General features: G+C 42.7%; 1 protein-coding gene across 1 annotated transcript in view; it reads left to right on the top strand.

Annotated features, from left to right (window-relative positions):
• CHN2 (chimerin 2) overlaps positions 1 to 24219 on the top strand; it is a 325755-nt gene that overhangs the window by 204507 nt on the left and 97029 nt on the right. Inside the window, exon 6 of the mRNA XM_061165454.1 lies at positions 1621 to 1906. Within this exon, the coding sequence (XP_061021437.1) occupies positions 1621 to 1906 (286 nt within the window). The remainder of the gene's footprint in view (positions 1 to 1620; positions 1907 to 24219) is intronic.

Genomic DNA, 24219 nt, shown 5'->3' with positions numbered 1-24219 from the left:
ATGGACTCCAAGGCTCTGTTTATGCATGCACAGTATTCTTGGGAGAATTATCTGCAAATTTAGTGCTTCTAGAGCTTCTTCTGCCTGAAACATCAAGCCGGTGAATTGAGACACACTTCTGCCTCGTTTTTCTGCACAAATTCTGTGCTCAGTTGTGCCCGACTCTTTGCAACCCCATGGACTGTAGCCTGTCAGGTTTCTCTGTCCTTGGGATTTTCCAAACAAGAATACTGGAAAGGGTTGTCATCTCCTCCAGGGGATATCTTCCCGACCCAGGGATCGAACCTGCATCTTTCTGCATTAGCAGGCTTCTTTACCCAGTGAGCCACCTGGAAAGCTTGCCTCCCTTAGCCCTTGTCAAAAGTCTTCACCTCACATTGTGTGTGTGTGCCTGAACAAACATGCATTTGGTCCACTGGGTTCTCTCTGGGATCATATTGACCCATAGACCTCCCACTAGCGGTCATAACACTTCATGCTAGCAAGCCATCAGAACAGAGCTCTCATAAGCACTTTACCATGAAATCACAGTATTAAAAGTCACAGCACCCCAAAGGCATTGCCTTTATTGCACTTTCCTAACCCGCATCAAATATTTTATATCCTTCGATCTTCATGACAATCCTGCAAGGTTTGAGGAAAGTTTTCAATTTCAAAATTGGATTGTCTTCCAAAAGTTCATCTGTGAACTCTTTGGAATTAGGAAGCACTGTCGTCATGGGAAAAAAAATGGTGTTAATGAAACACCATTCCTGGGTCAACCCACAGAGATGTGTTCAACCCACCATCTTGGTGTTGTGATTGTAGAAAGATAGATGCTTTCCCAGCTGCACTTGGGGATGTCATATCTTCAGTGATGTCATCATGAGGAAGCACTTCAAGAATAGCAAGTGCTCTAGGGATGCAAAGTATTTTCTCAGCTTACCAGCATCCCCTGCAGCAGGAGCTGACAGTCCCAGTGGGGAACCCAGAAGGGGCTGTGAGCTGTAGGACCAAGGCCAACAGGGGACAACCAGCACTACATGGGGAGAACCCTAATGATTAGGTCTCTGTGATGCTGGCATTGATGCTCAAGCAAGCTGTGCTGCACAGCTCCCCTGTTTCCCTTCTGCTGGACCAACTAGGGTAGAAGGCAAGGGTGCTCTGCTGATGATGGTCAAAGATATAATAATAAAAGGACCCAAGGCCAGTGGTTATAACTTCCCCTGCAGAGATAATTGCCCGGTAGAGGGAAGGTAGTGGAGGGGCATGGCTGGTTCCCATTAAGAAATTTTTTAACATATTTGTGAATCAGGCAATACCCCCTGACTATACACATGAGGATGACTATGACCCATGGCCTTAGTGATTTCTAAGACCAAATGATACCTTAGACTGGCTGTGGTTAAATCCACCTTTGCATCTTTTCCAGGGGTATAGCCTCAAGCAGGTACCCCATCTCTTTAAGTCTCAGCTCCCTCAGCTGTCAAACAAGAATAATAATTGCACTTGTCTTGAAGGGTCTCCATGACAACCTAATGGGGGGAATCATGTCAGGCCCTTAGCCCGGTGTCTGGCATTCAGTACAGACCCCAGAAGTGTTAGCTAAAACTCTTGTGATCTCTCCTTCCTCATGGGCAGGTTTGGAAACCAGACCTTAAACTACAGGCTCTTCTATGATGGAAAACACTTTGTGGGCGAGAAGAGGTTTGAATCGATTCATGATTTGGTCACAGATGGCTTGATAACACTGTACATAGAAACAAAAGCTTCAGAATACATTTCCAAAATGACAACAAACCCCATCTATGAACACATTGGATATGCCACTCTGCTCAGAGAAAAAGTATCCAGAAGGCTAAGCAGGTCTAAAAATGAATCAAGAAAAGCCAACGTCACAAATGAAGAGCACACAGCCGTCGAAAAGGTAAGCCACGTGTGGGACAAAAATAGTCTCTCTGTTTCTAATCTATGCTGAAAAACCGGATGCTTAATTCAATATGTGATTTGCCAGACTGTTGCAGGAGACCAAGCCACTCCCATCCAAAAATCCTTAGAATTTTCGTGCTAAAAGAGACCTTGGAAATCTGATTTCAGTTCAACTCCCTTGTTTTCTAGATGAGGACAGTGAAGTCAGAAATGTCTGATGATTTGCCAGAACTCATAAGTCAGAGCTAGGACTTCCACTAATAATTGTCTGTGAGTTTATCTGAAGTTGGAAAGAAAAAAAAAAAATCCTTTAAAAAAAAGTAGTGTTTTATGATGAAAATGGTCACTTGTTTTTTTAATTGCCATTTGAGGTGTCACTGGCTCCATCTCCAGTTCTACCCAGCTGGCCAAATACATAGTATTTGTATTTGCTTCTCTTAGAACTTGATGACCATGTGTGATGCACAGGTCAGTCATCCCTCTTGAAGGTGGTCTTACCTAGATAACAGATTTTATTGACAGATATGGGGGCATTGGCCATGATGATGGCTATATCTCTAGACCTGGAAAGATATAGTCAGCATCACTGCTAGTGCCCCCATCTCTGGCTCTGTCTCTGGGAGGCTTGTCCTTTGCCCCAGAGGAGGAGTTATTGGGCCTCGTCGAGGATGAGACCCTCCCAGGTGGGTGATGCTCAAGCTGGTGGCACCATGGCAGGATGTGGCGAGGAGGGTCTGATTTTCCTCTCCAGGAAGTTGCTGTTTATGTGAAAGACGCCACCACAGTTTGCTAGCAGATTTTTTGGATGTGTCCCTGTAGGAACCATCTGCTTTGACTGGTCCTGTCTGTTTTCCACTGAAACAAAGTGATAGCCAGCCATGCCAGTCAGCCCCCTTGAGTCTGTGCTGAGCCTGGCTTCTAAGGCGAGCCTGGGCTGGGGCAGATAGAGATAAGCGGGGTTGAGCGCTGCTCCTTCTGGTGTTTGCTAATCCTTAATTAAACCGGAGCAGCCCCCCTCCTCCCCCTGTTGTCCAGTGTGAGCAAAAGCAGAGGAACCTCAGGTGGACTGACCAGGCTTCAGCTTTGGCGACGGGGATGCACCAGAAAGCACTGAGAGGAGGGGAGCCGAGGTTGGCAGGCGGGTCTGCCGGCAGACAGGGCATGGTCCTAATTGATTTGCTAATTGAGCTTCAGAGCCTAGGAGATCCTGCCTCAGAATCACATCAGTTGAGCAGCTGGCCCATGAAAAAATCATTGGCCATTTTCATTTTATAACTCCAGAGTCTCCAAAGCACCTGTTTATTCTTTGGCGAATAATTGATTTGGGAAATGGTAGGGCTCCTGATTGTTTACATTTCTGCAGAAGAGAGAGGACTTGAGTCCCAGCTTTCTGGGAGTTTGTTCCTCTCTAAGCAAAAGCCATTCCTTAGTCTGTTTGCAAAAATCTGTTCAGAAAGTAATTTAGAATAGAAAATCCAGAAGCCGACTTTCCCGGCCATGACAAATCAGAAGATGAATTGTAAAATAAATCTCTGAAGTGGTGTTTATATTTCTGAATTGGAAAGAAATGACACCCAAAAGGCAATCTGTTACAACTGCAGACAACGCACTAGAACATTTCCAGGAGAAGAAGTGAATAGGAAGTGACTCTGGTGTATTTGGGATGAGAGTTTAGATCCTGGGTATTGGAATTGATATTCTTAGATTTTTGTCCTCTCCCAAGAGGAAAGTTGGGTCACTCGGAACTGATATTTCTAGATGGTAGTCCCATAACGAAGCTTGTATAAGAAAATATGTCCTTTCTTGTAGGGCATTTTGTGTTTATTTATTAAAAAAATTTTAGACAAACTCAATCATCAGATAAACAATTACTTTGAGTGAGCTGCCCAGTACACTTTTACCTTTTTCAGGAAAAGGTAGATAAAGAAAACATTGAAGGAGGAAGTCCAGACTCAGAGAAAGGTTTGATGGATGGGCAACGGTGGCGCTGATTTCTTGGACATTAATGATGCAGTGGTTGGCTTTCCTGGAGGACGCTCCCAGCACTGGGTCTGGTCATTTGCTGGGGGTCATTCATTTTGTGAGTGGATTGTGACGTAACTTCGTACAACTCCATCTGTTTCTCTCTGACCTTATTGACAAGTGGAATTATCAAAAGTCTCAGTCTTGCCAGAAATCCTATTTCCCTTAAGGGCAGGTCAGTGGACTGTTGCCATGGCGGCAGTGATTCGAAAAGAGGTGGCAGAAACTTGAATGGATTGACTGAGAAATGCCCAGGGCACTTGTCTGCTTCCGTAATGGCATGTCTTGAGGGTTTTAATGAGTGAAATGAGTAGGCTTCCTAATATTTCTCAAATCCAGACAGCCCAGCATTTCATTTTCCAGAGTACTTAAACTTCATCTGCCCACTTATTTTATTGATCATTTCCTAATGAATCCAGAGATACGTGTAAATCCGAGAATATTAACAATGTTAATTGGCAAAAAGATATTACCTACTCTATCAGATTTGAGTGGTTTCCAGATTTACCTCCTGTCAAGGTGGTTAGCAGTGAACTTGATTTTAATAACTGGAGACGAGGCAGGGAGAGGGGAGGGTGCAAATGAAGAAACACAAAAACACTGCGGTGGTTAGCCAACAGGGATCTGTTTCCTTTCTGATTCTTTAATTGATTTTTAAAACATTACTATATGTAAGTGCCACCATTTGGTGCATTTAATTAAAATGGTCATGCCCAGCATCATTTCTTTTATGAAATTAATTTCAGAAATTATTCCACAGGCTGCTTGTCTACTGATCTCCAGAACCTGTGCTGTAAGCAATGTAAGAGTAACAGAATTCAACATCAGTTCAGACTTTTGCAGTTGGCAAACAGATTTCACGCATGTGAAATAATTTTCCACTTTATCCTCAGAGCAGCTTTGCCAGGTACATAGGGCAGGAATGATTATCCCCATTTTATTGAAAAAGTCACAATGGCAGGACAAGGAATCAAACCCAGACTTCCTAACTCCAAGTTCAAAGCTTCTTAAATCTATGGAGCAGCTGGGCCTCATTCTGTTCTTATTGCCTTAAGCAAAGACCTTTGCTTTGGACCATCCTGAGTCAATTGATGGTAAGAATCTCTTAATATTTACATGTGTTTTTGAAAATACACTGCTATTACTAGCTCTAATAAGTAAATTGTCTTGTAAAGAATTTTATTACTAGTGAAAGTTGCTCAGTCATGTCTGACTCTTTGCGACCCCTTGGACTATACAGTCCATGGAATTCTCCAGGTCAGAATTCTGGAGTGGGTAGCCTTTCCCTTCTCCAAGAGATCTTCCCAACCCAGGGACCAAACCCAGATCTCGCACATTGCAGGTGGATTATTTACCAGCTGAGCTATAAGGGAAGCCTTGTAAAGGATACCTGACTGAATCAAATATATGTGGCAACAATATTTTCAATGAAAAGTGAAAGTGAAATTGTTAGTCACTCAGTCATGTCTGACCCCATGGACTGTAACCCACCAGGCTCCACTGTCCATGAAATTCTCTAGGCAAGAATACTGGAATAAGTAGCCATTCCCTTCTCCAGGGCATCTTCCTGACCCAGGGATCCAACCTGAGTCTCCCACATTACAGGCAGATTCTTTACCATCTGAGCCACCAGGGAGACCCCAATATTTTCAGTAACACATATTTATTAAGTAAAGTTACCTGCTGAGTTAAATTGTATTTATGCTTTACTGGAGAAAAATCATTTGTACTCTTGGTGTAATACAAGCACACTAAATAATACAGTTTACCAGTTAATCATTTCCCTAATTTTTATAATAGCAAATGTCAAAAAATGATCTAAATGCCGATCAGTTTGGGATTACTTAGAATGAATTATGGTACACCCATATACAGGAATATCATGCAACCACAGAAAAGAAAGAGGATGTTCTCATATGGATTAATTTGAAAGTTAGTTACTCAGGGTTATCAAATGCAAAAACAGATATAGTGTGCATAGTATGGTTTTATTTACGTAAACCAGAAAAAAAGATTTTACATGTTTTTTTTCTAGGAAAATTATAAAATACCCCCTGGAGGATGATGAGCTAGTATGAGGACTGCCAGTGGGGAGTGGGAAGGGGGAGTCTAAGATATAAGGGTGGGAAGGAGACTCCTGCTACTGTTTTGTACTCTTTGAATTTTGAAACATGATAAATCCTATTCAGAAAATCAACTAAGGAAAGAATGCATTATGTCCTAAATTCACATACATTAAAGCAAACCCTGAGTAAAACATCCTCCATACTCATCGTGTCACACCCCCACCCCCACCCCGCCCCTGGACCCAGACTGTTTTCCCATCCCTTCTTACCCGTCCCCTTCCCCATCCTGTTAGCTGTTGTTTTTCTTTTTTTCTTTTTTTACCTTTCATTTCTCTTTTGGATTGTTAGCAAAGAGGCTGTAGTTAACAGCCTCTCACTGAAGGTTGAAGATGGTAATTAGAGAGTAGGACCTAAATCACAAAATAGAGTGTGGCATGACTATGCCTGGAAATGGGCTGACTATTGCTTCCTGCCAACCTTGCCCCCTGCCCACCTACAGACCCCTCAGCAGTGCTCCCCTGAGGCTCTTTCCAGCGCTCCCCCCATTTTACATGCCTTTTCACCCCACCCCACCCTCCTTTCTCAAGCTGCCCCAGGCCAGCTCCCAGATTCCTCTGGCTTTCCTAGGCAACAAGGAAGGCTCTCTGGTTTCTGCTTGTCTTGCTATGAAACTAGGAGAGTGGCCTTGTCTGGAGTGAAGTGCTCTGAGCCCTCACCCTGAGGAGCGGCACATCTCAGGACACCAAGATGGTGTATCTCCCTCTGTGTTCTCTCTGCGTGGCTCCTGCCGCCCCTGAGCTGAGTCCTGACCCGCTGGGGCATCGTGAGAAACTAGAGCCTGGAGGAGGAGGGTACTGGAGACCGCCTCGTGCATCCACTTTGTTTTAAACGGGAGGACACTGAGGCACCCAGCTCCATGGTCTAGAGTGTTTCAGAGACATCTAGAGGTCACAGAGGCTTGGATAGAGAAAAAAGAATGCTTTAAAATAACCTGCCCCTTAGATGTTTTCTTCAAGTTAAGATCTTTGAGGAGCACAAGTCATATGTACAGGACTCCCAAGTGAATGAATGAAAAGTGAAAAATTAATTCAGAAGGCAGTCTTAAATGTGTCAGGGCCCAGCAGTAAATAGAAGACAGATTCACTGGGGTTTTGAAGAGAATTTGATTAACAAGAGATCTTTCTCAAGGACTGGCAATGGCGGGAGTTGCTGAAGGGGTTGGGGGAAGGGACTGGGGTTCCTGGAGTCTGATGAGAGCTGGAGAGGAGAGTCCCACCACAGGGGGCTGCCACAGAGGCGGGGGGGGGGGGGGGGGGGGGGGGGGCGGGGCTCTTGTAGGGGGCGCTCCTATAAAAACAGAGCTCCCACAGGAGAGCGATAGAGAGAGACCCTTACAATCAAGCAAGGGTATGAGCCTTGGGCGCTGAGCCACTCAAGAGGGAGGGGGCAGTGTAAGAAATACCTGATCGTCTCTCTCCTCCCACCCTGCGATCTCCTGCCTGTATCTCTCACTGGACAAACCCCACTGGAAGCCAGAGGACAAAGGAGCCAGGGATACAGTTAATCAGTTTCCCCACCACAGGCAAAAGCAGGACAGGATTGAGTTTGACCCAAGGGATGTGGCAGAGAGTAACCAATACAATTGCAAGTGATGAATAGAATAAAATCTGTGCAAGCAGTGTGTTAACCTTGTTTGAATTCAATTAGAATGTTGGTTCACCAGGTTCAGAAACCATGATTGGCATCAATGCAAGATCGAGAGTTAGCCCTTTATGTGGATGGGCTCCAACACTGCGCTCTTATGGAAGAGGTCTTGGTCCTGGAGGGTGGAGAGGCTTTGTGACTTTATCAAGGATAGTTGATTCAAGCATGGTGTCACCCATTGCCCTTCCCCAAGCAGAGACACTGCATCCATATGCCAAAGAAAGAGCCTGCATTGTTCACGTATAAGGCATCCTGGGGCTGGAAAAGACGTTCGTATGACAGGCTCTGGAAAACCTGTAGAACTGCTCTGCAGGTGGTCCCTTGGAAATAATATGTAAGTGACATAACCAGTTTTTTCTCGGGAGAAAGGATAAATGAGGATGAGCATAATTTAGCTAGTAAAAGTGACAGGTACAGTAATGACTCTGATCATCCATCTTCCTCCTCGCACACACGGCATCATAAAAAGGAATGCGATATAATGCTGTAAGGATGAATGGATTTGAACTTGGATTACATTTGCTCATGAAACCAAGTTTTACCAGACTGTTATTTTAAATCAGAATCTCCTAACAATGTGAAACTTATCATGCAATCTAAAAAAGAGCTGATTTGGCTAGGTCAGTGGTTCTCAAACTGGCTTCAAGTTAGAATCACCCTGGGAGCTTTTTTAGAAAAGACCTATGTTAACCCCTCCTGATTTAACTGAATTAAAGCCTCTACGTGAAGCTCAAGCCTAATTTTAAGGTTCTCCAGGTGATTCTAAAGTTCTCAACCCCTAGTTAGATGAAAGGTCAGATGGGGAAGTAAAGGTTATCAGATACTTGGGGAAGCATTTTCTTTTAAGGACACCTGTCCCACTTTCTCTAATGCCTCTTTTTTTTTTTTCCCTGAGACTCTTTTTTGTCCTAATTTAGGCACTGGCATTCTTTCTCACCTCCACCTCTGCGTAAAAAGTCCTCCATGTAAAAATTCTTAAGAGTGGACTCTGGTGGTTCTGGTTACTCAGATTGGTTCAAAGGCTTGCTTTGTTCCTTTCTCCCCGAGTCCTTTCCCCAGATTATTGGCTAAAATTTAAATGATGGGGGAAATTAAATGTAGGACGACTAAGAGAATTTAATGAAGAAACAAGGAAAAGTCAGTGTCTCTTCTTTAGGTGCTATGTGTGTATACTTAGTCGCGTCTGACTCTCTTTGACCCCATGGACTCTTGCCCACCAGGCTCCTCTGTCCGTTGAATTTTTCAGATGAGAATACTGGAATGGGTTGCCATTCTCCCTTCAGGGGATCTTACCAACCCGGGGATTGAACCCAAGCCTCCTGGGTCTTCTGCATTGCAGACAGATTCTTTACCCACTGAGCCATCAGGGAAGCCCTCTTTAGGGGCTAGTAGCTGGTTTTCTTAAGACAAAGTTTATAGGACAAGGATTCTTGTCTGCCCACTGAGTTTTCAAAAATACCAATGCCTGGGACACACCCCCAGAAAACAGATTTAACTACTTAGGATAAGAGCTGAGCATCTGGAGTTTAGATTCTCTGGGTGAGTCTGATATGCAGCTAAAGCTGAGAACCTCTGCTGTGGAGGAATAACTAAAATTGAGTTAGGTTGTTTGGTTCACTATCTCTTATCAGAAAGTTACTCTTTTTTTTTTCTCTTTAACCATCCCCTCGATATCAGTGATCTCAAGGTAAGAGCTTTACAGGAACAAAAAGGAAAGTTATGCTAATACATTCAGTGTGTGTTAGAATGAGATGGTCCAAACCCTCCTCATTCATTCCCATCCAAAATCTCTCTGGAAAAGAGCTCAATGCAAGCCTTGTTGGAATATTGTCTATGCAAGCAGTGCCATCTAGTGGTTCAGGAAAGAGTAACATGCTGGCTGCCATCTCAAAAGACCACACTTAAACAGATGTGGGAGTAATGAGCAAGAACAAATTTTTGGCAGTGAATCCACTGAATTGTCCCCATTTCCTCAGGTTTTGTGACATAGATCAGGCTATGCAATGGCTAGAGGGTATCTGTTTTGTGGTTCATGCTCATTTTTTGTGTAAGCAGATAGGCAGTTCTGCCAGCCTGCAACACTTAGATGTACAAAAAGCCCCAAAGACCTTATTCACTGACTGGTCTAGAGATGCTAGAAATTTATTTGTTTGTTTGTTTATTTTTGGCTGCAATGGGTGTTCATTGTTTTGTGCAGGCTTCTCATTGCAGTGACTTCTCTTGTGGAGCAGGGGTTCTAGGTGCACAGACTTTAGTAGTTGCAGTTCCTGGGCCCTAGAGCGTGGGCTCAGTAGTTGTGGCACACAGGCTTAGCCGCTCCACAGCATGGACCAAGAATCAAACCCGTGTCCCCTGCATTGGCAAGTGGATTCCTATCCATTGTGCCACCAGGGAGGTCTAAAATGCTCAAACTTTTTGACCTCAGGGTCCTTTTGTACTTCTCAAATTACTGGGGACCCCAAGGAGTTTTTGTTTATGTGACTTATATCTGCTGGTACTTCCTGCTTTAGAAAGTAAAACAGAGAAACAGATTTAATTATTTTCAACATCACGATAGTGAAGTCATTCTGTGTTTGCATAAATAACATATTTTTGTGAAGAATAACCCCATTCTCCAAAAGAGAAAATGAGAATATTGTCCTTGTTTTACAATTTGTAAATCTCTTAAATGTCTGGCCTAACAGACAACATCTTGATTCTCACATCTGCTTCTGTGTTCAACTTGTGATTTATATTGTTTTGTCTGAAGTGAAGAAGCTCTGGCCACAGACACTTATGTCATTGGCAAAAGGAAGACTTTTTTAAACTTTTTATTTTGCATTGGGGTATAGCCAATTAACAATGTTGTCATAGTTCCGGGTGGACCACAAAGAGACTCAGCCACACATATACATGTATGCATTCTCCCCCAAACTTCCCTCCCGTCCAGGCTGCCACATAACATTGAGCAAGAGTTCCATGTGCTATCCAATAGGTCCTTGTTGGTTATCCATTTTAAATATAGCAGTGTGTACATTTGGTTTTTTAATCTTTTTTTTTTTTTTTTTGCAATAGAACAAAACAAGTATAGTTTCTCAAAGGTTGCTTACAATGTCAGTCAGTTGGAATAGGCAATTAATAAAAATAGTTTTGACATTATGGGCACTCTGAGAGCATCACCGAAATATTGGTGGACCACACTTGGAGAACTGCTGCTCTGGGTAACCACTGGATGGACGAAAACACACCTTTTAAAGAAGTTTCCATTTGTACATCTCCAGGGAGGTGTTTTGGAGGAATGACTGTTCCACTTGTAGCCCCTTTGACTATGGGGGTGAAAGCTTCTGTCACCCGGGACGGTTGTCCACCCTGGCAGGGAGACTGCTGGGTTTGCCCTGTTTACAACCTCTGAGTTCTTCCTAGGGGCCTTCCCTGGGGGTAGGCAACAGAACTGATGCGGGGGCCTCTGTCACTTGGAAACAGCTTTCCACGTAATTCGGATGCATATTCCAACAAAGAACCAGCCACCTGCTCTTACTCCCTTCTCTGTACAGATGAGAAACTGAGGCCCCAACCTCAAGGTTACATGGTGACATCGAGCGCTGGTGGGACGAGACACCGCCTTGGGGAACCCCCGCCGGGCGCGGGGTGTCACCCTCTGTCTTATCCTCTGGTGCCTCTCCTTCCACCAGCTGTGCATCTGTCTGGTCAGGACTTACCAGTCTCCCCACTCTACTCCTGCCCTGAGAGCTGTCATTTTTGCCACCTGGCACTGTGCACTGTTTTTGGAAAACCGCACCCCAAGCCAACTCCCCCCCGCCCCCGCAACTCTCACTTTAGGTGGGTGGTTCGAGGCTGATCCAAGGGGTCACATTTCCATGGCTTCTGTGGTTGGTTCAAGAGTGGGCATGCGATCAACTCACATCCCATAAAACCAATAAACTTGCACTGTGAGTTCCCTGAAGAAGGCCCTTCTACCCTCTTTCTTCTGAGCTGGAGTCAACAGGAAGTAGAGTCTGGGTGACCGAAGCCTTCTAACCATCGCTTAGAGCCAGAGAAAGTGGAGCCGGGACGTGAGGAGTAAGAAACTGAGTCCCAGGCAAGGGAATGTCTCTGCTGAGTTTAGGTGTCGCTGTATTTATGACCAGAAGCACTCTGACTCACGCCGCCCCCACCGCCTGCCCTCCACACACTCATTCTGCACTCACTGCTTGTTACTGTTATCGAAAAAACTCCGACAGTCACACTCAGGGTCCGTTTTAATCGAATCTTACTCACTATTCTTTTCCATGATGACGTTAAATCAGAAAAAGGGACATCTTGTGTTTACTGAAATGGGTAGGAATGTAGCACCTGGATTACCAGCTGGACATGAGAAATAACCCCCAAACCCCGTCTGGAGTTCACCTCTCCTTCTCTTGGCCCCTGGCTCTGAAGAAGTGGATCTGTAGATTTCTTAATAAAGACATGCACTTAAATAAGATCATGGCAATCTGTTAAATAGTCCTAGTGAACTCTGATAAACCAAATTGTTATCTGCTCATGGCTTTACCAGGAAATCTTTTTTTAACAGAATGGGAAGAAATGTGGCCCCATCTGTAGCATAGGATCTGGCCAAAGAGAGCCTCTGTTGACCAGGAGACCTCCCAGGTTATCAGTAATACAGAGGATATGAATTGGAAAACTGCAGACCTTGACAAAAGAAAGGTCAAAATTCCAATCTGGAGTCTTTATGAATTAAAAGCTTAGCATATAAGAATGTATAGGATTTTTTCTAGACCAACCATGGGGAAAAAGAAGAATTTTTTCCTGAATAATTTCCACTGACATTAATGGAAGCGAGATTGTCAGAGCTACCTCTTAGGTGATTTGTGTCTGTTGCCTCTGGAACAGGTTGCAGAACTGGCATTCCTCATTCCTCAATAATGAAATGTCTGGCTGGGTTTTATGACAACAGTTTATAAATGTCCCCATTGGTTTTGTCTCTCTTTACACATAATCACTTTGAAGTTTCCACAAAGTTAATAATTCACTTTGTACCTAGTCCCCATTTATGAAGCTAATGGTGTCTAACCATCAGAAAAATGAAGTTTACAAATACAGCTTTTGTGGCTCTCATGTGATTTGGTGACTTAAACAATTATTAAGAAGTCAAATGGCTGTCTTATGAAACAGATTCTTCTTTAATACTCAAACTGAGAGTCAGAAATAAGATACAAAAAGATCCCCAACATCCTTTAACAGAGTAGGGCTAGTTGTAATTTATCACAGTTTATATAAATCCCATGTAAAACAATTCATGATATAAAATAATTGTAATACTTTTAATCTTGAATGATTGTAGGAAATTTATAGTTACCAAAAAGGAACTTTGAATTTATCAAGCATGGCATAGATTTTAATCCATTATAGAGCTATATGATTTCATCCAGCTTCATAACAGTCTAAGTTTTGAGTTCATATGCTTTATCAATAAAAAGGCAAAAAATATATATATATATATGTGTATATATATATAAACCCCTAGCTGGGGAGGCTGCTGTCCTGTCTAGTCCGCACACTGACAAAGTAAATTATCTTGCTTTGTGTCTAATTTGAAAACTGCTAAACAAAGCGCTATATTGGGAATTGTTTCCCTCTTTAAATACCAGTCCTCCTGTCTCTCTGTGGTGTGATTCTAATCATCAGCTGCTCTGGACTAATTTGTTCTTAGGAAGAAATATGTCTCACTAAGAGAGTTCCTTAAGAAGACAAGTGTTCGTTACAGACAAATATGCCTACCTCTGTGATTTCTGAATGAAAATCCCTCTGTGTCTCTTTAGCCTGAAGCTCTATGAATTTTAAAATGATTTGGCAATATTGTCAAGCTCAATATGTGGACCTCCCCTAAATCCCAAAGTGACAAGTATGAAATGCATGCTTCAGCAGCAAGCCAGCATCTCACACCTTCCAGCTGTGATGGAATAAATTGGGATGAGAGGAAATTGAAAGCATAGTTACCCTCATGAATGTGAGGAAGTACTGCCTGACCCAGTTCCCTCAGCATTGAAACACTGGCTGAACTGTGGGGTTGTAAAATGAGATACATAGAGTTTTTAATTTACTGGATTTTTTTCTTCCTCCGGTAAATTAAGTGTAAAAATCAATCAGGTAACAAGAAAAGGAAGAAACACTAGCATTTATTGAGGCTTTATTGAGCTTCTATCATGTACAAAGTGCTGGAGAGGGTGCTTTGGGTGTTCTTCCCTTATAATGGCTCTGGGGAGGAAGAACTGGGGTGATTGAAGTAATTTATTCATGACCACAGGCTTCCCAGGTGGTTAAAAAAAAAACAAAACTCACTTGCCAATGCAGCAGATGTAAGAGACCCTGGTTCGATCCCTGGGTTGAGAAGATCCTTGGAGGAGGGCATGGCAACCCACTCCAGTACTTTTGCCTGGAGAATCCCATGGACAGAGGAGCCTGGTCGGCTACAGTCCATGGGGTCACAAAGAGTCGGTCACAACTGAAGTGACTTGACACGCACACACGCATGTGTTCATGACTACTCAGCTGGTGAGTGAGCCAGAACCCAACCCTTGGCTCTCTTGATGTGGAAGCCCCTTCAAGAGCTCCCTGCTACCTGAAAGTGAACTCTGGGTTGGTACACAGCGCCCGTGATGACTTTGTCCCCTTACCCAGTCAACCTGCACACATCTCTTCACCTTCATCTACTTCGTCTCCCCAGCCTGGTCCATGAGGTGAGCACATGTGAACCGTTAACACGTCCTGAGCACACCAGCTGGCATCACGCCCCTCAGCCTTTCCTGAGTTTCCTCCAGCCCTCTACAGTGCCACCTTACTCAGCCAGCCCCGGCCCTGACCCAGGGCACTCCACCTATCTTTGTGGACCAAACTCAGGCATTTTCCTACCTACACAGTCTCTTCCCGTTCCTCACCCAAGCCTTCCTGGTCATGCTTTCCTTTGGCCACCTCACTGTCACTTAGATATGACTCTGAATGCACTTAGTGAACTGCACTGAAGAGTTTGCTTGTTCATTCATCCTTAATTATCTATAATCAATAACATATAAATATTCACTGAGTACCTAATCTGTGTCAAACACTGTTCTTCTCAAGGCTGACAAATCACAATTACAATACCTAGCTCAGGATCGCCAGTGACATAACCACAGTAAGTGAGCCCCTGGGTCTTTGCTAAAAAAAAAAAAACTAAGGAAGAGGCTCTTGCTTCTTTGGAGTTGTTTTGTGTGTGTGTGTGTGTGTGTGTGTGTGTGTGTGTGTGTGTGTGGTGGGGGCGGAGCGGGTCAAGACGGACAGGTCATGGTGGAGAGGTCTGACAAAATGTGGTCCACTGGAGAAGGGAATGGCAAACCACTTCAGTATTCTTGCCTTGAGAACCCATGAACAGTATGAAAAGGCAAAAAGATAGGACACTGAAAGATGAACTCCCCAGGTCGGTAGGTGCCCAATATGCTACTGGAGATCAGTGGAGAAATAACTCCAGAAATAATGAAGAGATGGAGCCAAAGCAAAAACAACACCCAGTTGTGGATGTGACTGGTGATAGAAGCAAGGTCCGATGCTGTAAAGAGCAATATTGCATAGGAACCTGAAATGTTAGGCCCATGAATCAAGGCAAATTGGAAGTGGTCAAACAGGAGATGGCAAGAGTGAACATACTGTTACTCTTTTAGGAATCAGCAAACTAAAATGGACTGGAATGGGTGAATTTAACTCATATGACCATTATATCTACTATTGTGGGCAAGAATCCCTTAGAAGAAATGGAGTAGCTATCATAGTCAACAAGAGAGTCTGAAATGCAGCACTTGGATGCAATCTCAAAAACAACAGAATGATCTCTGTTCATTTCCAAGGTAAGCCATTCAATATCATGGTAATCCAAGTCTATGCTCCGACCAGTAGTAAGGCTGAAGAAACTGAAGTTGAACAGTTCTATGAAGACCTACAAGACCTGCTAGAACTATCACCCAAAAAAAAGATGTCCTTTTCATTATAGGGAACTGGAATGCAAAAGTAGGAAGTCAAGAAACACCTGGAGTAACAGGCAAATCTGGCCTTGGAGTACAGAATGAAGCAGGGCAAAGACTAATAGAGTTTTGCCAAGAGAATGCACTAGTCATAGCAAACACCCTCTTCCAACAACACAAGAGAAGACTCTACATATGGATATCACCAGATGGTCAACACCAAAATCAGATTGATTATATTCTTTGCAGCCAAAGATGGAGGAGCTCTATACAGTCAACAAAAACAAGACTGGGACTTGACTGTGGCTCAGATCATGAACTCCTTCTTGCCAAATTCAGACTTAAATTGAAAAAAGTGGGGAAAACCACTAGACCATTCAGGTATGACCTAAATCAAATCCCTTACGATTATACAGTAGAAGTGAGAAGTAGATGCAAGGGACTAGATCTGATAGACAGAGTACCTGATGAACTATGGATGGAGGTTCATGACATTGTTCAGGAGACAGGGATCAAGACAATCCCCAGAAAAAGAAATGTATAAGAGGAAAATGGTTGTCTGAGGAGGCCTTACAAATAAGCTGTGAAAAGAAGAGAAGTGAAAGGCGAAGGAGAAAAGGAAAGATATATCCATTTGAATGCAGAGTTCCAAAGAATAGCAAAGAGAGATAAGAAAACCTTCCCCAGTGATCAGTGCAAAGAATTAGAGGAGAACAATAGAATGGGAAAGACTAGAGATCTCTTCAAGAAAATTAGAGATACCAAGGGAACATTTCATCCAAAGATGGGCACAATAAAGGACAGATATGGTATGTACCTAACAGAAGCAGAAGATATTAAGAAGAGGTGGCAAGAATACACAGAAGAACTGTGCAAAAAAGATCTTCATGACCCAGATAATCACAATGGTGTGATCACTCACCTAGAGCCAGACATCCTGGAATGTGAAGTCAAGTGGGCCTTAGGAAGCATCACTATGAATAAAGCTAGTGGAGGTGATGGAACCAGTTGAGCTGTTTCAAATCCTAAAAGATGATGCTGTGAAAGTGCTGCACTCAATATGCCAGCAAATCTGGAAAACTCAGCAGTGGCCACAGGAATTGAAAAGGTCAGTTTTCATTCCAATCCCAAAGAAAGGCATTGCCAAAGAATGCTCAAACTACCACACAATTACACTCATCTTACATGCTAGTAAAGTAATGCTCAAAATTCTCCAAGCCAGGCTTCAACAGTACGTGAACCATGAACTTCCAGATGTTCAAGCTGGTTTTAGAAAAGGCAGAGGAACCAGAGATCAAATTGCCAACATCTTTTGGATTATTGAAAAAGCAAGAGAGTTCCAGAAAAACATCTTACTTCTGCTTTATTGACTATGCCAAAGTCTTTGTGTGGATCACAGCAGACTGTGGAAAATTCTTCAAGAGATGGGAATACCAGACCACCTGACCGGCCTCATGAGAAATTTGTATGCAGGTCAGGAAGCAACAGTTAGAACTGGACATGGAACAACAGATTGGTTCCAAATTGGAAAGGAGTATGTCAAGGCTGTATATTGTCACCCTGCTTATTTAACTTATATGCAGAGTACATCATGAGAAATGCTGGGCTGGATGAAGCACAAGTTGGAATCAAGACTACTGGGAGAAATATCAATAACCTCAGATATGCAGATGATACCACACTTATGGGAGAAAGCGAAGAACTAAAGAGCCTCTTGATGAAAGTGAAAGAGGACAGTGAAAAAGTTGGCTTAAAACTCAACATTCAGAAAACTAAGATCATGGCATCCAGTCCCATCACTTCATGGCAAATAGATGGGGAAACAGTAGAAACAGTGACAGACTTTATTTTTTGGGCTCCAAAATCACTGCAGATGGTGACTGCATGAAATTAAAAGACGCTTACTCTTTGGAAGGAAATTTATGACCAACTTAGACAGCATATTAAAAAGCAGAGACATTACTTTGCCAACAAACGTCTGTCTAGTCAAAGCTAGGTTTTTTCAGTAGTCATGTATGGATGTGAGAGCTGGACTATAAAGAAAGCTTAGTGCCAAAGAATTGATGCTTTTGAACTGTGGTGCTAGAGAAAATTCTTGAGAGTCCCTTGGACTGCAAGGAGATCCAACCAGTCCATTAAAGGAAATCAGTGCTGAATATTCATTGGAAGGACTGATGTGGAAGCAGAAACTCCAATACTTTGACCACCTGATGCGAAGAGCTGACTCATTTGAAAAGACCCTGATGCTGGGAAAGATTGAAGGCAGGAGGAGAAGGGGACGACAGAGGATGAGATGGTTGGATGGCATCACTGACTGAGTGGACATGAGTTTGAGTAAACACTGGAAGTTGGTGATGGACGGGGAAGCCTGGTGTGCTGCAGTCCATAGCGTTACAAACAGTCGGACATGAATGAGTGACTGAACTCACCTGGGTGGGGGAGGGGTTGGGTGCAAGGGCATGCTATGCAGAATATGGGATCTTAGTTCCTCAACCAGAGCTCAAACCCTTGCTCCCTGCATTGGAAGCATGGAGTCTTAACTACTGGACCATCAGAGAAATCCCAAGACTCTTACTTTCTTAAGTGGATCTTTTGAGCAGCTCCAGCCTTCGTTTATGGGGTGATACACTTCCCTTTCTTTTTGTTCTAGTGCTAGTTTGGGTAGAATTTCTGTTTTCTACAGTCAAAAGAGGTTTAATCGAATCACAAGGCAAGAGGCCCATGCCTGGTAGAAAAGGATCTTCCAGAATAGGGAGATGTGTGGGCAGAACCTGGTAACAGGGTTGTAAACAGCTGGCTCCCAGGAGACAAGAGGGTCAGGTAGGGGAGGGGAGGCTGATGAGATGGGTGGGCTGGAGAAGGGCCATGGAGCTTCCAGAGATATAAATTTTAGAAAGATGAGTCGATGCCAGCACAGAAGGTGGACTGGATGGAGGGAGACTAGGGCAATGTAGGAGGCAGATGCAGTAACACTTGCATCTACATTTTCAGTTTCAGAAGCCATGTTGTTGTTTAGTCGCTGTGTCATGTCCAACTGTTTGCAAACTCACTGAACTGTAGCCTGCCAGGCTCCTCTGTCCATGGGATTTCCCAGGTAAGAATACTGGAGTGGGTTGCCATTTCCTTCTCCAGGGGATCTTCCTGACCCAGGGATCAAACCCGCGTCTCCGGCATCTCCTGCATTGCTGTTGGATCCTTTACAGCTGAGCCAGCTGGAAAGCCCTCCGAGAAGCCAATAGCTGTTGGCAAACTTTTTAAAGTTCACCTTTTCCATTTTTTAAGTGATAACACTATTACTAAAGCTAGTTATCATCCTACTCTTCACAGTTACAGAACGTGCAAGTTTGGTGAGTGATTTTTCACAAGGTTTTCAATATTGGGATGCAAGGGGCAGACTAGAAGCCCAGTGCTGTCCTGTGCAGGAACTGGATCCCGCTGAGCTGCATCAGCCCAGAGGGCTAGTCTGTTCAGACCTGACCTTCTCTTCCCCAAAGCCCTTTCTCAAGGTCCCTTAAACAAACACTCAGAATAAGTGCCTGTTAAATTAATGTGTTTGTATTCTTCCCCCATCCCCTCCAACCCCAGTAAAGAAAGCAATCAAATGCATGCATTTCTTTAAAAAGCTGTGGCCTTGAAAAATAATCAATGTTGAATTTGGTGAGAAAATAAAAATACTCATTAACCTGGACTTCACAAATCCTGACCTCTAACATCTACAAAAAATTTACCTACTAATTAAATAGTTTAGAGGATATTAAAATGTAAATGCTTATTATTTAAGAGAGCAAAGGTTTTCTCCCAATTTGATGAGTGTGTAACAGCTCAGAATGGGATAGAAAGAGGTCAGCAATGTTTTGTCTGCTAATCACATTTTCTCTAGTCCAGTGTTTCTCAAATTTTAGCATACATGAGAATAGTCTGGAATGTTTGTTAATACACAGATTTTCAGACCCCCTCCATCACTGATGATGCAGTAGGTATGGGCTAAGGTCTGGCTTCCCAGAAAATGCAGGAACTGCTGATCCAGGGACCACACTTGGAAACCACAGATCTAGTCAGTAGAGTGTGTGTGTGAGTGCTAAATCGCTTCAGTCGTGTCCAACTCTGCAACCCTATGGATGGTAGTCCGCCAGGCTCCTCTCTCCTTGGGATTCTCCAGGCAAGAATACTGGTGTGGGTTGCCATGCCCTCCTCCAGGGGATCTTCCCAACCTAGGGGTTGAACCCATGTCTCTTTCATCTCCTGCATTGGCAGGTGGGTTCTTTACCACTAGCACCACCTGGGAAGCCAAGTCAGTAGAGTAGAACTGTTATTAACTGTATAAGCTAACTCTAGAACTGGGCAAAATTATATTTGACAAGTAATATATTATAATCATTATATATTACATATAGAACAAATATTCTTGATTGTACCTATTATTTATCAACTATTGTTTTCCATAGTTTCAGAGTTAATAATATATACAATTATTATATATTGTTATATATAATATATTACATTAATATAATAATATAATTAATAATATATTAATATATAAATAACAATATATTATATATTGTTATTTATATATAATACACAAGTATTCTATGAAGACTATATTAACAATATAGACTACAATATATGAAGAGTATATTTCTATATTATGTAACATGTATATTTTTATATATTATATATTACACACATATAATTATATCTATTATTAATAAACCATTAATATTTTTCCCTAGTTCCAGAGTTGCCTTATATAATATATAACTATCATGTATATTACATTATTGTTATACATCCTAGTATAAACAATATATATTATGTATAACATTATATATTATATGTTAATATATTTATATTGTAGATATAATATAATTATTAATACTATATGTACTGTGTGTATAATTGGGCTTCCCAGGTGGTGCAGTGGTAAAGAGTCTGCCTACCAATGCAGGAGATGCAGGAGGTGCAGGTTTGATCCCTGGGTCAGGAAGATCCCCTGGAGGAGGAAATGGCAACCCACCCCAGTATTCTTGCCTGGAACATCCCATGGACAAAGGAGCCTGGCATTTACAGTCCATGGGGTCACAAAAGAGTTGGACACAGCTGAGCTACTGAACACACACATGTGTGTAATTAATTTGTGTGTATGTATATATAATTCCCAGCATTTTTATACCTACTTTCCTAGAATATGAGCAAACTGCATCTTAGGTGTTCTCTGAATAGTCAGTGCCTTATTTCCCACAAAGCTGATTCTCCACAGAGGCAAGGACTGTCCAACTCTCCCTGGGGCTCCCCCGAGCCCTCCTTCCTGCCTTGTCCCCACCCCGCGTATGTCTCACCTGCACCCTTTTCGGAGCCCGGCTGAGCTGCTGTGAGTTGCTTCAGGCTGGTCTCCCTGCTCGTCAGGAGCCACTCGTGGTCCGGGTCCGTGTCCTACTCCTTTTGTGCTCTCCAGGACTGACAGCCAAGGGACTTGTTCTTAAAAGATGATCAGTGTTTGCTGAGAGGTGAAAGGAAGCAAGGAAGGATGGAAGGAAGGACTTTTCCAAGTTGGCCATTTGTCTGTGAAACATCCTTACTGTAACTTTCAAAACTAGAGAAAGATCCACTAGGTAGAAAACCTAGGAATTATTTAGGTTAAACCATATGAAACTTGATACTTGATAGTTTTTTAACTACAAAAAAGGCAGTTTCATGTGGCTGAAACTAATATCTATTTAATAAGAGTGCTTTTGAACCATGGTAAATATAAGACAGTAGGACGCTGGTGGACTGAAGACCTGAATTCTGAAGAGCCACACAGGATAAAATATCAGAGTAATAGTATAGGTTTGGCACTAGGTGGCAGTTTTTTTAAATTTTCTAAGTGATAACTATCACCTCACTTGTGTGTGTGTGTATGTGTGTTTGTGAATGTAAAAACAATATTCAGGGGCAGACACTTTGAGGGTTTGCTGGTTACTTGTTAGCTAGATGGTTTGAAATAAGCACCCCTATTCTCTAGCCAGCCGCATGTTCTGAACCTACCACCAGATTAACACTCAGTACAGGAAAGCGGATGATCCTATATCTTTCTTGTACTTTCGGCAAAGGTCAGCTGGGTTCCTTTCTCTTGCACAGGAATCATTCTGCCACAGCCAAGTCTGTACTGCTGGGCTATTCAGGAGACCCTCTGTCTCTTCAAGGGCAGACCCCCTGCCTTCCTGCTTTGAGGCTATTTTACTGCCTCTGAGACAGGTCACCAGAGAGAAGAAGGCTCTGGAAGGACATGAAAATCAAAGCAGAGCTGGTAATAGGTTTTGTGCACAGAGGAAGTTAAGGCCATTGGTTTCAAATAACTGAGCTTCATGTCGTCATGCTCCTGTCACCCTAACCACACATAAGAGAAGTCACTTTGGGGACACTAGAAGCTCCTAATGACCATGCCTTCTGCAGCTTTATTTCCTCCAGGGTGGAGGGTAGTCAAGTGACTTACTTTGGCAGAGACATTTTCGCTCAAAAGATGAACCGAAAAATCAGTAATAACTGTGGAAAAAGCTCAGAGGGGTGTATGGTTAGCATGTATGCAAACACCTACGAAGGCAGGCACTTGCCTGTGCAAGTGAAACACTTGGAAGGTGCTGGAGAAGGTCACCGAGGGGGTCTGATTCTTGGCCCCTGGTTTGTATGAGAGCAGTCCTGGTCCTTACCCTGGCCGCATTAAAAAGAACACAGATCCTTGAAAAGCAGCCAGCATTCTGATCTTTGCTTTAGGGGGAATGACCTCAAGGACTTTGGGAAAGTCAATAGCTTTTACAATAAAAACACTATCGGAGAGGCAGAACACAGAACTTGCAGTCAAATGTTCAGTTATTATTAACATGGTGACTACTGAACAGGGATGAATATTTCCTCCACACATGGACATAAAATTCCTCACTGTGACAGAAAAATGTGTAGAATTCTCCTTTGAAATATCTATACTCAATTTAAAAAATTTTTAATTGGAGGATAATTACTTTACAATGTTGTATTGGTTTCTAACGTACAATAACATGAATCAGCCAGTAAAGAATCTCAGATGGTAAAGAATCTAAATAAATAAATACACACACACACACACACACACACACACACACATATCCCCTCCCTCTTAAGCCTCCCTCCCCACTGCACCCCCATCCCAGACCTCTAGGTCATCACAGAGCTTCAGACTGGGCTCTGTGTTATTTAGCAGCTTCCCACTAGCTATCTCTTTTACACATGGTAGTTAAATTTTAAGTCAGCAGGTACTAAAGGTCAAAGTTCATATACTATCTGTAGTAGTTTCCCAAGTGAGGGATTTTTAAGTGATTTTCTATTTAAGGGATATGATTTATTAGTTTTATTTTAAGCATGATTTTAACCCTTGTTGTTATTGATCCATTTTTAAAAGAATGATGGAGGTGCAGTTGAGAGTAGGGGCTGAGGAACCACACTACCTTTTTGGTCAGCTCTGTGGCCTGGGGCACATCAGATATCATCTTTCAGCCTGAGAGTCTTCTTAAGTAACCCAGTGTCGGTGAAGTATATTGTGGGACAGCAGCTGCCACCTGCCAGGCGAGCCACTGGTATACTGATAGTTTAGAAAGCAGTTCCAGAATCTTAGTAAAATATGGAGTTTTACTTTGAAGTGAAAGTTGCTCAGTCATGTCTGACTCTTTGCGACCCCATGGACTATACAGTCCATGGAATTCTCCAGGCCAGAATACTAGAATGGGTAGCCTTTCCCTTCACCGGGGGATCTTCCCAAGCCAAGGATTCAACTGGAGTTCTTTAGTGAGTGATATTTCCTATGTGGTTCAGATCAAATTTTAAAGTCATTTCCATGTCTAATAGCCCATCTCTCTGGCTGTTGCTATAATATGACTGTCTTCATTTCTAGAGGAATAGCCTTAGCTGATTTTCCTCCAAGAATTAAAAAAAAAAAAAAAAACCCAAAAGGGACATAAAGTTACTGATGTTTTCTTTCTTTTTTTATATGTATTTATTTATTTGGCTGTGCCAGTTATTAGTTACAGCTTGAGGAACCTTCAGTCTTTGTTGTGGCATGGGGAATCTCTAGTTGCAGCATGTGGGATCTAGTTCCCTGACCAGGAATCAAACCTGGGCCCCCTGCATTGAAAGCATAGTGTCTTAGCCACTGGACCACTAGAGATGTTTTCAAAAAGGAATATTTATTTAGAAAAACCAAACACATAGTAAATTGCTTGCTTTATACACATAAACTCCTGGGAATCGTGTATGTTTCTATGAGATGTTAAGGCTATTATTACCTGTGGTCAAGTAATATTTGTATTTTACAAAAATAAACAGGTTTCTTTTGTGCAGTACTTCTCAGTAGGGTCATATAAGAATCTCCATGAGGAATTAGGGATGAGTGGTTCCTACTGTATTTGTCCATTGAACCCTTGCAGTGCTGAGCATCCCTTCAGACTGATGTTCTGAGAACACATTTAGAAAAAGTGGGACCAAAGGAAATGAAAAACAGAGGCAAAGTTTCCACGTTCAAGGATCTGCTTTGTAACTTG

The sequence above is a fragment of the Dama dama genome, chromosome 18 (assembly GCF_033118175.1).
Source record: "Dama dama isolate Ldn47 chromosome 18, ASM3311817v1, whole genome shotgun sequence".
NCBI classification, from domain to species: Eukaryota; Metazoa; Chordata; class Mammalia; order Artiodactyla; family Cervidae; genus Dama; species Dama dama.
This window is presented reverse-complemented; position numbering and strand designations above follow the sequence as displayed.